Genomic DNA, 15874 nt, shown 5'->3' on the forward strand with positions numbered 1-15874 from the left:
ATATACAGAAGTTAGGAATAGATCTATAATAATACAATAATGAACTCAAAAACAAATTCAATCGCTCACGGTACTTTGTCTAGTACGATTATCTGTTTTTTTGTCAAAAATTACAAGTGTCAGAAAACTAAATATTGAACGTCAATTTCGAGTTGTTTAGCTTTGTTGCTGTTCGCACGTGGGTTTTAAACAATTAAACTTTAACTTTAATATTTTACATAATAAAAATAAGTATAAAATGGGAAAAGTAAAACAAGAACCAGTGGAACAGGAAGAGGCAGGAGACGTAAGCATCAAGACTGAACCACAAAGTTACGATGAGAAAGTCGAACACTGCAGTGTTATAGCCAAGCCGATGGCGTCAAAGAAACTTAGTAAAAAGATTTACAAACTCATAAAAAAATCCAGTAGCCATAAGAATTATATAAGAAACGGGTTAAAAATTGTCCAGAAACAATTGCGTCTTGGAGAAAAAGGGTAAGATTGTTTTGAGGTTATGAAAACATCGCTATCAGTATTTATAAAAATGAATAATAACTATTGTCATGAGACATTTTAAGTTTGTTTTTCATGACCAGTGTTCACTTTATGTTTGTTCAAACCATAAATAACTTATATAAACCTAAATAAATATGTCATTATTCTTGTAGTATTGTTGTATTTGCTGGTGATATCTCGCCAATTGAGATCATGTGCCACTTGCCAGCTGTTTGTGAAGAGAAAGACGTCCCCTATTGTTACACACCAAGCCGTAAGGACATAGGATCAGCCATGGGCACCATGAGAGGATGCATTATGGTACTCGTAAAGGAACATGAAGAGTATAAAGATTTATATGAAGAAGTAAAAAGCGAAATTAAATTGCTTGGACATCCATTATAGATTTTAAATAGATATTTAAGGACTATTTCTTGTTTTATTTAACAAGCAACAATGTTACATTTAAATTCATTTAATGTTAAATGATAGCTTTCAACTACATAGTTAATGTGATAAAAATAAAATATACATTTCAGTTACATATAATTTTATTACATAGTAAATCTAGGGTATGTAAAAAATGGCAGATTGTCTGACCGACAGTGAAGGTTGGCAAAATACATTAGGTAATTATAATTATGCTAGTTATTATTACTAAGACTAAAAATACCTCAGCATAGATATCAGTAGGAAATGTGCTTAACTATGCTATAAGCTAGGAGTGATTCATCAAGGTTTCGTTAAACCACTGATATCTAAACTTCTTAGGTTACACTAATAATTGAAGCAATACTATTGACACACAACCACAACCCCCACATATAAAAACTATACCAATCAAGACGACTCACGGGACATGTATTATTTTTTCTAAAGTAAACATACCGTCGACGGGGGTCACGAGTACTATGTTTCAGTGCAATGCCAATTTTATATAAGAATTTTTATTCAATAAAGTGTAAGAAAATAGAAGATATTTTATTTAAGCCCTTATCAAAGTCTTATAGTGACGAAAGACAGTTGCACATTATAATTTTTTTTTTACAAATATTGTGTCTAGAATAACTTAATATAAAATCAGAAGAGTTCCTTAAAAAAAGTTTCAATGACATTTCCAAAATACTGTATATATTTAATGTTTACAGTTTAATTTAATATTTTAAACAAATTCACGACAATCATTACTATTTTACATCAATTTGTATTAATTTACTTTCGAAACAATAGTAGAGTTTTTTTTTTTTTAAACAAATTAAACTTTTTTTTTTTTAGATTTTTTTAAACACAGTGTTTACGATAAGTATTTGTTTGATATGGCAACAAAATAAGTAAAATGTGAAAAAATACAATATTTTAAAATTAATAATGTGCATCGTCATTTAATACATTTAATAATTCCGACTTTTGTATTTGAAATCCTTATCAATAATTTTGTATTCTATAACTATTTTAGTGTTGAAAATTTATTGAATTACATATTTATACAGCGCTGTCGGTCGTGTGCTATTTTGTATACTTTATAAATAATTGAATTATTTTACTATACGATATAAAATAAATTAATAAAATTAAAAGCAGTTTCACACTCGGATTAATTAAACAAAATGTATAATACTAATATGGGAGCTAGAATTAATTGCTATACACCCTTGTGCGTAGGCTAAACGAAAGGTTTCACATTTCAAATGATTCCGCTTATACATAGAGCATTATACTTATAAAATAATAGTATGTATAATTAAATTAGTTCTTAAACATATGTGCTATAAATAATTAGTGTTATTATATAAAATAATATTATTACAAAGCTGATCAACATTTACCTCAATTTCAACAATCAAATCACAAGCATTTCAGCGTGTGTAACCGGCTTAAAATTGCTCATTATTTTTGTATCCATTTTATCTGATTTCTTACAACTGAATCTTTAAATCCTAAAGAAGTTATTGTTTTGAATAAAAGTATATCCCCACCTTTATTTACAGTCACTATTTTGACGAGGTAAATAATAAAAAAAAAAACTTATATTTTGTGTTTTAATATTAAGCCCGCTACACACGTTCCGTTTGGTATCCAATGGTTAAACCATTCTAATCACAGTTCAGATAGTAACATATCACAGACTATGCACTACTTCGCCTAGCAACTCAAGCATTACGCTATTTACAAAACATACAAACAAACATACAAATACAAAATACATAGTATAAAATCGAATGTTCAAAACCTTACTGTTCTAAGCAATCCGACAAAATTTAAGATATATTATTTAGCGTTTTTTTTCTTAATTATTGCCAGTAGTAAGTGCAGTACACATAAATATTTTGATTTAAAACTTGTATGGTAACATTGCGATTTGGATTTGTGTAAATATAATCTGTATGGCGATAGAATATTCCTGTTTTTTTATGATTCGTTTGATTTTTTTTTTACTATGCTTGTATTTAAAAACTAAATATCATATAAAAATACTTACGTCTGTATTCTGCTTTATAATCATATTTAAAATTCGAAACTATTAAACTCGTTGGAGGTACAAAAATATTCGACGCAATACATTTAATATTAAAAAAAAAAACTACAATAACTATAACTATAATGGGATCTTTAAATGTGTGCAAATGATTTATAATAAGTAGAAAAAAAAAACATTTCTCAATAACACTACATTACATACTAAATTTTATAATATAATAATGTCATCCTTGAGAATCATAGATAATAAAAGAGCCGGAATATTCTTGAATTCACAATATTTAGAAGAAACTATGTTTAAACAAAACTCGCACGGATAGGTCCGAGATTGTGCCAAATAACATGAACAAGGTCGTAGCGGGGTCACTGTAAAATTCACAAAAAAATTTAAAAAATGTTTATTTTATTCAGGTGTAGATGTGGAACAGCACTAATATGGTCAGTATTGTGCTCATGAAACACATCGACACTGGCAGGAGCACCGCCACACGGAGCGATCTGGAAATAATACAATACAAGCATGTAGGCATAGGTGTATGTATATATGCTAATTGGTTCTACGTGTATGCGTATAGTGTGCGTGTGTGTGTGTATGTGTGTGTATGTGTGTGTACCTCCAGTAAGGCAGATGTCAGAGGGGCGGCTGCTGCGGCTCGGTGCGGCAGAGAGCGGTGCTGGCGTCAGGGCCACTCTCCCGACGGACTTTACCTATGATATTATTTTAAGCATTCAGTGATCTTTCACAAAACAATAAAACTACTGTATGCATTACAATTCAATTTTAAAAATTTTAATAGTTAACTTGTACTTTTTACAAAATTATTGCCAGATCTTTGTTCAACAAAATGCTATTAAAATTTTAGGAAACTTTTATTTATTAGCACCAAGTGATCACATTTTAAAATTATCAAAACTTTGTTATGTCAAACAAGGTGGACGAAGAAGCGGTTATCAGCTAGTATTTGAAATTTAATTTCTGTATAAGTGACTGATCTTTGGTCAAATGAGGTTGGTTGATAAGATTTTACTCACTAGAAAAGCATAAACATCCTGTCTGTTGACTCGCTTGTAATGTTGTCGGTCTAAGATCTTTCAATTCTTTGGACTGTTCCGCAACGCACTTTTGATAGTAGTCGAATTCTTTAACGTACCTGTAAATAGATATTAAGACATTGACCGTACCAAAAAATATAATGATATTACGTGATCAAATAATGTATTATTTGCTTGTATTTTATAACCATACCAAACAGGCGGCCAGCGGTTATCGGCTAGATATTCTCTTGATGATACACTGAGGTGTCTGGCGCGACAAACCCTGTCGTAGGCACCACACAGACGCCAAGTACACCACTCGGACAAATTGTGGGCGTTGTGCAACTATACATATATATATAATGTCATTATTTGTCGAGGCTTATTAACATAAGATAAGAAACTTTATTTTATTTACAACTTTATTTCATCCATTGTCTATGCCACTTTAACTAAGTAGACAGTCTATGGAACAGCCAAGTATTGATGCAATTTTTCTAGCCGATAACAGATACAGTATTTCAAAATTTATTTAGTTACGACTTTTTAGAAACTTAAATTTATTACTTTTAAAAAACTAATCTTTAGATTCGAAGAAAGCATTTCATCAAATTCCATAAACTAATCAAAAACTTTACAACTTAAGTATAACCTGATAATGAACATATGTAAAGTGGTTGTTACTAAAATTCATCTATTTTTGATACTTCAAATGTTTTTTCCTCATCCAACAAGAAGATTAATATGATGAGTGTAAAAAAAATGTAACTTTGCATATATAGACGATATTATAGTTGAGTGTAACCAAATTACTTGAAACCTTATTTGTTTTTATGCATTTTACTACAGTTATTATTACCTTGACAGGCTCCAACAGTGACAACGCTATTTCTACGACTTGATCGTCTTCGCCTAATCTGTGAAAAACATTGGAAATTTAAGATTCCATTGAAAAATAATTTCATATTAATTCTAAGATTTATCTCATATTCATTAATAAATCATATACAGATACAACCACATATAATAGTATTATAAGCGTATCAACGATAATAGATGTTTTGAAGTAATTATTACCTATCTTGATGCTGTAATTGATCTATGACCCTCGCCTCCACTAAACTGACAAGTCTATTCATGCAAAGTCTATTTGCCAGCTCCAAGAGTTCTAAGCTCCGTGTAGGTTCAACAGTCGGTATCTTATCTGAATATATATAACACAGCAGTATATGGAACGCGTACATCCTTACACCTGGAAAAGATATCTGAAAAAAAAAGATATATAATTAAAGTTAGAAAAATAAAATATTTAAACGCTGTCGTAAAATTCAATATTTTTTCGAATACTTCACAAGGACAAACTGCTATTATTCAATGTTAAAATAGGAATGAGAAATAATCAATCGATACATATTTATATCGACATATTATATCGACAAAATAGCGAGGGTTTAGTTTCCAAACAAATAAATCTATCACCGGTCCCATTATTTGATTCACTTACAACTCTAGACGTGCTTTCTCTAAAATGTCCTTGGAACATAGCCTTCATGGGGTCACAGCGGGCCATGAGCATAGCTCTATGAGCTAGGTGGATGCCATCGTCGAGGTCAAAGGTCACATCCGCAAACAAATTCTGCTCCACGCACATGTCACGCATTCTCTGCGGCAGCGGCTGTAATTGGACGTATGACAATATGGATGACCCAACAAATATTTCAATTCAGGGATAATTAAATATACAAAAAAGTGCTAAAATATTTCAAATCGTATAGACTATATACGGATATAAACAGAGATCATGAATAACTTCCAGAAAAGGTAGATTTAACGAGAATTGTAACTAAGACGTTCTATTTAGCAAAAATTATCATCAATATAATCAATCGTTGAATTCTAACGAGAATTTAGCTAAAGATTTAATTAATAGAAAAGGTTACACATATAAATTATAATCAATATTATAACAAGTATAGTCCAAGTACCGTATGAAACTGATGCATGAAGGACTTATCCATCAATAGATGTTGGTCCAATATGAATTGGCTGAGCTTAGTCAATTCATGGAACCCAAGAAGCTCGGCCGCTTGGCGGATTTCCTGTTATAAATATGATAACACTTAAATCATATTCACAACTATTCCAGTTTTGAATATAAAACACAATTAAAATCTATACACTCGCAGTCCATATCGATAAAATAACGTAATAAATTATTAAAAATAATAATTACCCATCAATAGTTTAATCATGAATATATTCATAGCTAGTCAATGTAATGAGTTGAGACATATGCGCGTGCCGTAATAAAAAAAAAATATTAAAAAATATAATATATATATAAAATATTATTAAAATCCGAAAAGTGCAATGAAATTTAGGAAGCTGTAGTGTTGAAGTACCTTCATAAAATTTAATCCAATGTCGCTAACCTAAATACAATATTAAATGTATTATTATTTATAATAGATAAATAATAACAATGAGAAATTAATCATGATTGATGTTATTAATTATAATTAAAATTACCAGCAGTAATCCAATAGCAGCGGACTGCAGAAGACATTATTGATTCATTATATTATTTAATATCATAATTGATATAAAAAAAATAAACTCTTAGAATATAGCAATAGCGGATATAATAAGATATTATAATAATAAATACTGCAAGAGGATTATTTAAATAACTAATAAAGCTGAGCATTGTAATGTACAGCGATTTAATGACGTCACATATCTTCCAAAATGGCTGCTGCTGAAACGTCAAACGTCAAAATGGCCGTACATCAAAAACTCAAGGCCACAAGAAGCCAACGAAAAATGCACCTTGTTATATGTATATAAAGTTCAACTCACCTGTTGTTTGAAAGCCCCGTTGTCTATGACGCCGGTGTATACGAAATTTATGATCTCTTGCATAACGTTCTGTGATATAAGTTTGCTCATTGTAACTATGGTCTGTGTTTGGGACGACGCGTGTTGGATTTTGTCACACTGAAACGATATTCTTACATGTAATTCCCTGTATACTTTATATTAATATGTGTTATATTTTTTTACTATGATATTAAATTTTTGTTATACCCGATTGCATATGAATATGTTCACAAATAATTTAAGAACAAATAAAAATAATAATATCGTTAAACTGACCTTCACAACTCGTATTGATATAATAGCCGGGTGATTGACCTCCCTGAATAAATCCGGGGGTTTCTTACAGTTGTCACTCAAAGGTAATATTTGGCATGACGACCGACGTTTGATTTGATCCCACACTCTAAAATAAAAAAAAAAATAGTGCAAAGGAAGACGTGAAACTTCGTAATGTGGAAAGGAAAACAAATTGTATGTGTATCGAAACAAACGAAAAAAAATTATTAATACTATAAATTAATAAATACAGAACAACAAGTAGATATTTCAGCTAATTTCCCGACGACAACACCGTTTACTTCGCTGCGTATTGAGAATACCATGCGCGTGTGCTTGGAATCTACCGACTCACTCTTTCTCTCTCCTGCTCTCTACATTTGTGTATCTCTCTTTCTCTCCCCCTCAGCGTTAAAAATTTAACGCAATATTCCCTGATATAATCCTTAGCAATTTACATAAATAAATTCATCACAAAATCTATTTTCATAAATCAAAGAATGATTGAAATCAAAACCCATGAATCCAAACCAGTGATTACTTTGACAGTATTTGAAAAAAAAAAATGCCAGCGACAATGTCACGTCTGATATTTTTTTTTAAAATAAATTTAAACTATTATAAGTCAATGTGTAATTCCAAACATTATTATGTATAATATGTTTTATATTCAATCTCACCTCATTTGTTTTGCTTGATCTTGTCTTATCAAATACTCTGTGTCCTCGTTGAATTCACCAGTAGTAGCCTCGCCCATACTGCTTACCTTTAATTTAAAATTAGTATTATAACTACACGTTATTGACATTAAAATTAACTCAAAAGTTAGGTTATTAGTCTGAAAAAAGAAGGTAGCTTCTGAAAAAAACTTGACAAAATAAACCTTTTCTTTTTTAACAGAAAACTTTTTGTGTGTATACATGCAAATAGAAATAATAATAAGGAATAAAAACCAATTCTCATTGCAATTTTAATTTTGGAGACTGAGATTGATGATGAGAACTGAGAAGCAATACTGGGAAAGAGCTAGGTAGAGCTTAGCCCAAAGAATAAGGAATAAATAGAATTATTTAGGCTAAACTTAGTAATATTATTATTTATATTACTGATCAAATTTTCATAAGTGAGAATATAAATCCTACTAGGTTACTTGATGCAAGCGAAGCAGATCTCTTTACTGACAATTCAAGTTACGCGTCCGAACGTAATGCGACATGCAATAGATAAACAAAAAAAGTTAAATTTAAAACCCAGTATAAACTATATATAAATAGCTGCGCTCTGCCACGCTTCCTTGTGAACAACAAAACACAGCGTCTGTTTTATTGAAGTTTATTTTTTTACTTGTGGGTACACAATATTTTTTGTTTTCCCATTGTTTGTGTAGATATAGAGGCTATTTGGTTTTCCAACACGGGAACACGCGACATACAATGGTCCTTGTGAGAAGCAATCCACATATAAATCTAGACCACACGCTTCTAAAGATTGACCTTGGAGCTTTTATTGGAGCTTTGGTAATTGTGACTGCGGACGTAAATCGAATTGGGAATTGCAATCTTTTAAATTGAAATGGTGTATCGTTCGGGATCATGGAAATTCGAGGAATGAGGACATCTTCACCTTTGAAAGGCCCCAATAAAATCGTGGCTTCCACTATGTTGTTCATTAATTTTTTATCTGCGAGTCGTGTGCCGTAGCAGAGTTTAGGCTGGTCAATGGCGCACTTAGGGTTATGTTAGTATCGCGAAAAATAGCTAAAAAAAGTCCTTGAAGCGTGTTGTATATCTTGTCATGATTTTTGCTGAATTGGTGCAGAACATTTTGAAGTTAACACAAACCAACTCAACCATTATATATATATATATTATCTTATACCACTTACCATACTGCTTTCGCTTGAGCTTCTAGCTAGCTCAGCTGATAGACTAACACAGTCAGTGGTGAGCAATCTATGAAACGCTTCACACGCAGCGGCCATAACGAAGCGATGTACAGGGAATCCCTTAGCGCCACATATGATGACCATGTCAGAGAAGTACTGGAAGAAATGTCATATTATGCATGTATTTACAGATAAAATAGATGTGTTATCTACTAAGGGTACTATTAATTACGTAAAATATCGACAATCAAAAGTCTCTATATATAAAAAAAAAACAAAAATGGTTACTTATTTTTTTTGTTCAATTTATGTGAATGAGTTTTTATATTATCCGATTGTGAAATGAAGGTAGGAATCGTATTATATTTTCAATAATAATAATGCTATTTGATACCCGGTTGAACATCTATTTTAATTAGGGATACACATGCAAGCTATGGCCAGCATTTTATATAATCTTTTGCTACATCTGATCAATATCTGAAATACATAGTAATTTCATCGAAATGTGTACATAAAAAATATGAATTTGTAATAAATGCATTGATTCTAAAAAACAATATAGCAATCATAGGAAATATTCAATCTCAAAACCTTAAAAGTAAATGTGGCATACAAAACGACCTTGAGGGACACCGATCATGAATAAACTTTCACTTGGAAATCGATTTGTAATTACTGTGCATACTGTAATGGTCATAAAATATATAAAACATACATTTGCATACATGTGGCAACTTGAAAATTTTATTCCGCCGGCAATAATTTATGTGGGCTCGACTAATCAAAGGCTTTGACCATAAAAATATACTTCATAATCATAATGAAGTCATTTAATATGAAACTTAGTATGGAATAAAACATAGTGAGTGTGTATGGTTAGCTTAAGCACCCAAAAATTTAAAGTACCCTCAAAAAATTTTACAACTTTTTGGTCTATTTCGATGATTTTCTTATAGTTAAATGATAGATTCTTACTTTTACCACAAGTTATGTCACAAAAATACATATTGACTTTTTGTTGTATTCATACCTACCTACCTTGATATAGCCACGTGCGAGGATTTGTGATGGAAAAAGAGAGAGCTCTCCATACTAAGTTTTACCATATAGAACTGTTGAAATACCTGTTGTCGTAGTAAAGTCGTCATATTTTCGAGGAACACACTGTTAATGACCACAACTTCCGGTTCTAATGGCCGCGGAGGCCTGAAGGGGGCCTGCGAAGAGAAAAGGTCAAGGTCCAAGAATTGCATTTACATAGAAACCAACCAGCAGGTAGACAATTCGTTAAATATTATAGCACTTCTTAATTTACTTATTCTTACATAAAAATCAATCATTTCGCGAGTCAAAAAATAAATTGAGTGAAGTTTGATTTTGGACAGGTCCTAAAGATATTAAATTTCATGCCCCAAAAAAGAAAACTGTCGCTTGTACCTGAAGTAGAGGTCGTTGAACTCGCTTCAAATTCGTCATCCAGAATCTTTGTTGTCTCCTCGCTATCAGAGCGGCCCTGATAGCGTTTTCGAATACTTCGTTAACACCGTAATACGTGAAAACTGAGGTTTCATAGTAATATATACCAAATTCATGAGCCAACGCTCTGCCTTGATCCGGCATAACCAGATCGCTTTTCCTAGGTGCCCTTTAATATGAACAAAAATGCATATAAGGCATCAATATGTCAGACAATATGAAGTTTACAAGAGCTTCGTTTTAGTGTTCGTAACTTCTCGTCTAAGCTCCACGTGATTCCACTCCACGTTTTAGGAGAATAATTTGTGTTTTGAATATTTTGACATCAAACTTAGCGAATACGGTCTTAAGTTATTCATGTGCAAGTATAAGATATAATTAAAAATTGTTTACATTACAGCCAAAAAAGACAAAATATATTTTTATGAGAATCCTTCAATCATGACTGACTTGAAATGTTGGAGTCCAAATAGGGAGTAATATATTTTGTCCGAAAATTACATTTCATATAATTTTCATAAAGATACCTAAACGTTAAAAACGTTTGTGATTTATATAAAAATGACTCGCAATTTAGACCACATTTTCATACCTTATAAACGGGCTTCTGTCCTTGCAGTAGTTTAAATACGTCTCATCTCTATACATATAGCGGAGATCATTCTTGCAACCAACTAGCAGGATCGGCGTGTTTGGACAAAATCGTCTAAAAAGGCAGAAAAATTTTACACAAATCTTCTTCCAAATATACAAAGTTCATCAAAACTCACCTTATCTCCGGATACCACATGGCGCCACAATTTCTTAGAGATATTGGATTTGTTATAGAGAAACACAGTAAAACGACATCAGATCTGCAAGCAGTTATCTTTATAACTAACAAATAAAACTGAAGAGTTTATTTGTAATTTTTAATTAATAGGTTTTCACTAAACATATACTAAACTATGTAAGACATAGAAACTGCTTGCTTGCATAGAAACTTAAAATTATATTTTTTTTCTTCGTCTATTTGTTCCGGTCAATCTTTAACGGTTACTTCGATTTTGACAGCATTTTCACTCGCAGGTAGGTAATGTCAATACGTAATTTAGGTTACCATTAACCGACTTCAAAAAGAAAGAAATTCCATATTGAACTTTACGTTTTGCTGCACTATCACTGCTACAATTGTAAGCTGATTTTCAAAATTATTTCGTATCAGAAAGGCGAGGTCCTGACGAGGTCAAATTGTCACTAACTTACCATATCGAATAAAACCAACGCGCAAAGACGTTGGCAACAGTTAGTGATATTATAAAAATATATGTATACATTATCATAATTATTATACACTATTACGACAAGTTTTACAAGTATTTTTTAGTAGAAAGTCTAAGAAATCGGCAAAAACATAAAAAAATATATTTGCCCAACTGTTATAAGGAAAAATGTGCAAAAGGAGAAAAACACAAGATAGGCTTCGAACTACGGCGATGACATAATTTTGGCGACAGTTTACTGTAATCAAAGGGACAAAAACCTTCGCAAAACGAGTCTCGTCTGAAAAACGAAAATAAAATTTAACCAAACTATTTTTTACCGATCATTTTTAAGCTGAATAAAATTGCATTTCTAAATAGGGATAACAGCTTGTGCTGTAACAACACTAATCCTAGCTAGAACGTTAATCTTCTATTTTTGGACTCGTAACTTTTATAGAAACCTTACGAGCAAGAAAACTTACTATACGTTTCGTATATGACTGCATTATTCATGATAATGAGTCAATTATCTTACCACAAGTCGTCTTCAAATTAAACTCTCAGTAACGAGTTCTTGTTTCCTATATCCCCGACCATAATAATAACATAATAAATAAATTTATATCTTTGCCAACTTAATCCTGATATGTGCGTAATAAATTATAATAAAATTAATTTTATTAAAATTTTTATATAAAATAGTTAAATGTACATGTCATTCAAAATAGATATTAAAAATGTTTTTCTTTTTATAATTTTTTATTTATATAAAGTGTTAAAATCTTTGCCTATAATTACAGACATCGCACCAGTACCTGCCTATATATAAACAAGAACTAGTGCAATCAACTCAATTGCAGTCCATACAGCCTATTCGAGAGCTATCCTCAATTGGCTATAGTCTAGTAACTCTACATCTTGGAACTGAAAATGATAGCGTTGGCAATCATAAATTGGAGGGCTCACTTAAACAAAGTGCCAAGGATATTGGACATAAGTGCATGTTTTGCGATGAAAATATGCGCTCAGTTAACCAACCTAAGAAGCAAACAATTGAGATTTTATTTTAAAAGCATTCTGTAAAGAGATTTTAATTTATTTAAATAAACTAAACAACTTTTTTCAAAATAGTTTTATAATAAAGCGCTTTAAAGCGCTGCGTAAATAAATCTCATATGTTTGTAAGTAATAACTGCATTAGTGTTTAGAATTATGGCCTTTCTTGGTACTCTCTTTAATGTTTTACTTTTAATATTAAATCGTTTGTGTTTTTACATAATAATTTTCATAATATAACGGAATTTGTATAGCCAAGCAAAGTAAAATCTTAAGCAGCGAACCTATAAACTGACGACGTCTGCAAAATATGGCTATGTAGAACGCTACTTTGTGTGCACCTATTATATCGATAAAAAGACATCGATAGACGTCAGCTCTATTAAGCGTCATTAAAAATTAAAAAGTCGAATAAAATTTTTTAATATCAGAAAAATAATAATTAAGACTAGTGAGATTCATATTTCTATTTACATTTGGGCTGTTAAAAAATCCATCAATTGCGAATAGTGTAGTGCTGGAAATGAGATCGTAGAATAGAAATGCGTCACCCTTTATTCAAAAAATAACCGCAGTGCTATAATGAAACTAGGGGTGACTTCATTAGACTGTGTCAAAAACATTGCCATACCTTCCGTAAGCAAATCTCCTGTCTTTTTCATGATCGCCAAACGTATCCCACAATCTTAGCGAAACATTCACACCGTCAACCACTTCCCACGATCGTTCTAATACCTGTATAAGAAATTTATAATGTATTATAATTCGATTGTTATTTTTTTTTATAATATGGCCTTCATCCGTGCAAAGACGTGCACAGTATATTCTGCCAGTGTCGTGTAGAATGGAGGAGACAAGATCCTGGATTAATTGTTATTTTTTAACAACACGAAAGCGGGCAATGACAAAGACAATTGTCAAATTAGCTGTCATCTATTGAAATAATTTATTAGTATTATAAGCCGCGATAGATGAGTTGATATAAAATTTTACTTATAATCCAAAGAACCAGGATCAAACCTGTTTGGTAAACTCTACTTTTTCTTCTTATGACGCTCTCAAAGCTGCGTAAATAATAACAATCGTTCATCCAATAAAAAAAAAAATAAGCACCATAATGTTTAAGATATATTACATGATATAGTCCTATTTATATATATATATATATATATAACTTTTAAGACACCTACATCTTTGTAAATCCTATATTGGTCTATTGCCCAGACAGTTGGCACGTGTGTCGTCATCAGTTGTGATAGCGACACATGTTTGTTGCATGCACGTGCACATATCAATCTTGTCTTCCCTACCGCTGTATCTCCGACAACCACACATTTCACCAACTCCTGATGAGGTTGTTCGTTGTCCATCTATAAGTAGGAACAATGAATATTCTCTGTACTTTTTTTTACTTAATATAAAGATTTCACAGTTTTTCAGGCATAAATCACATGATAGTATTAATATTGATTTATGTATGAAAAATTTTAAATGTTCCACAAATATTCTGACAATGAAAAATTGTTTAAAGGTACATCCTAATCTGAAATATATAATCTACATGGTTGGTTAAAAAAAAACTAATAATACAATTGAATTAATTCAAGAATGATATTGTTTGTGATTGGACTGATCATTAAATTCAGAGGCTTGTTATATTTTAATATTATAATTTATAATATTTCTTTCAGTGCACTAAGGACTTCTTTTATTTGAAGAATATAAAATTTATTTATCAATAATATACAAATTTAAAAATATATTTTCATTTTATAAACTATTTATTTATCTAAGTTAATATTTGCAATGGTTAAAGCATTATCAAAAACTCAAGTCAATCAAAAGTTCATGGAAAGGTATAAGCATTTAAAAATTAAGAAGCATTTCTGGAATATTATACATATTTATGGAAGCAAAAGTATTTTAATACTTCTGAATTTTACTTTCTACATTTAAAATAAATGCTAACGTATATTAAAATAAGAATAATAAATAAAACTACATTTGTCAGGAATAAAACTCACAAGATAATTTACCTGTTATAGGATACGAAAACATTTTGCTTGAAATCTATTAAAATAATATTTTTTAAACATTAAAAGAATTTAAAATGGGCGTTGTTTAAAGTAAACATTCACAGGACAATTGTCAAAATATAATTTTAAAAATCTGTCAAAAACAGCTGCTGGTACACACAACTATTGAACGATAATAGAAATGCGTTCAAACAAACAAAATTTTGGCAATTAGTTTAAGCCAAGAGAGTGAGATGTCAAATTTTGATTACAATGATAATGCAATAATAAGAATACCGTATTAAGTAATTAGTTTGTTAAGAAAAGCTATATGAATATGTTTAATTTATATGTTATTTAAAAATATACACATACTAAGTATTTATAGAATATTTAAGATAGATGATATTCACAATTTTTGCAAAAAAATCTTAATTCACTTACGATGCCTTTGTAAAATCCTTGTTGACTCACACACTTGAACTCAAATTGTTATGATCATCTAAACATGTTCACAATTTCAATAATTTAAAAATGACGAGTTGTACCTGTGTTCAACGGAACAATATTATCATATTTTAAACAATAATGAAAATATTGCCGATTCGTAACCCGAATGCTCACAGAGTGAAGTTGATTTTGTAGCAATGCAGTGTTCTGCGCATGTTTTATGAATGAACAGCGTGCGCAGAGCCGCAGGCAAGCTGAGTGAGCACATTTTAATTCTGCTATTGACAATATCCATTGAGTCATTGAACTTACAAAACGTTTTGTTTCAATGTCCTAACTTAATTTCTGCTCCTTCATATCACTTTTATTTAATGGTCAATACCCTTTTTTACATCGGCTCAATTTATTGTACATCAGATGACATTCTCATTAACTTTATAGCTGCGTTCAATTTACTGCGTATTATATGTACTAACTGGAAATGGATGTGACTTGTATTTATAAAGTCATCTAATTAGATTTTTAAATGGATTTGCATATTGAATGCTTGCAATTCTAACAAGTATAGCGCCTGTAAATAAAAGAAAGCAATGTTTATA

At 30.8% G+C, this 15874-nt stretch overlaps 2 protein-coding genes across 3 annotated transcripts; one reads left to right on the forward strand and one right to left on the reverse strand.

Annotated features, from left to right (window-relative positions):
• The first annotated feature begins 135 nt into the window (after positions 1–135).
• LOC116774861 (H/ACA ribonucleoprotein complex subunit 2-like protein) lies at positions 136–907 on the forward strand. The gene is made up of 2 exons (XM_032667640.2): positions 136–477; positions 651–907. The coding sequence occupies exons 1-2, from the start codon at positions 239–241 to the stop codon at positions 880–882; spliced, it is 471 nt and encodes a 156-aa protein (XP_032523531.2). The 5' UTR covers positions 136–238; the 3' UTR covers positions 883–907.
• Positions 908–1010: 103 nt separating this feature from the next.
• On the reverse strand, positions 1011–15675 carry LOC116774699 (rho-related BTB domain-containing protein 1). Of its 2 annotated transcripts, none has more exons than XM_061524062.1 (19): positions 15588–15675; positions 14001–14180; positions 13442–13545; positions 11281–11364; positions 11103–11216; positions 10472–10679; positions 10159–10251; positions 9032–9187; positions 7827–7912; positions 7147–7273; positions 6850–6987; positions 5976–6089; positions 5495–5665; positions 5068–5255; positions 4850–4907; positions 4202–4335; positions 3988–4106; positions 3570–3663; positions 1011–3453 (listed from the first exon to the last, which is right to left on the reverse strand). In XM_061524062.1, the coding sequence occupies exons 2-18, from the start codon at positions 14178–14180 to the stop codon at positions 3587–3589; spliced, it is 2151 nt and encodes a 716-aa protein (XP_061380046.1). In that variant the 5' UTR covers positions 15588–15675; the 3' UTR covers positions 1011–3453; positions 3570–3586. The 2 variants fall into 2 exon arrangements, with proteins under 2 accessions (XP_061380046.1, XP_032523316.1); XM_032667425.2 differs by lacking the exon at positions 15588–15675 and adding an exon at positions 15270–15568.
• Between the last annotated feature and the right edge of the window lie 199 nt (positions 15676–15874).

Source organism: Danaus plexippus, chromosome 23 (assembly GCF_018135715.1).
Source record: "Danaus plexippus chromosome 23, MEX_DaPlex, whole genome shotgun sequence".
NCBI lineage: Eukaryota > Metazoa > Arthropoda > Insecta > Lepidoptera > Nymphalidae > Danaus > Danaus plexippus.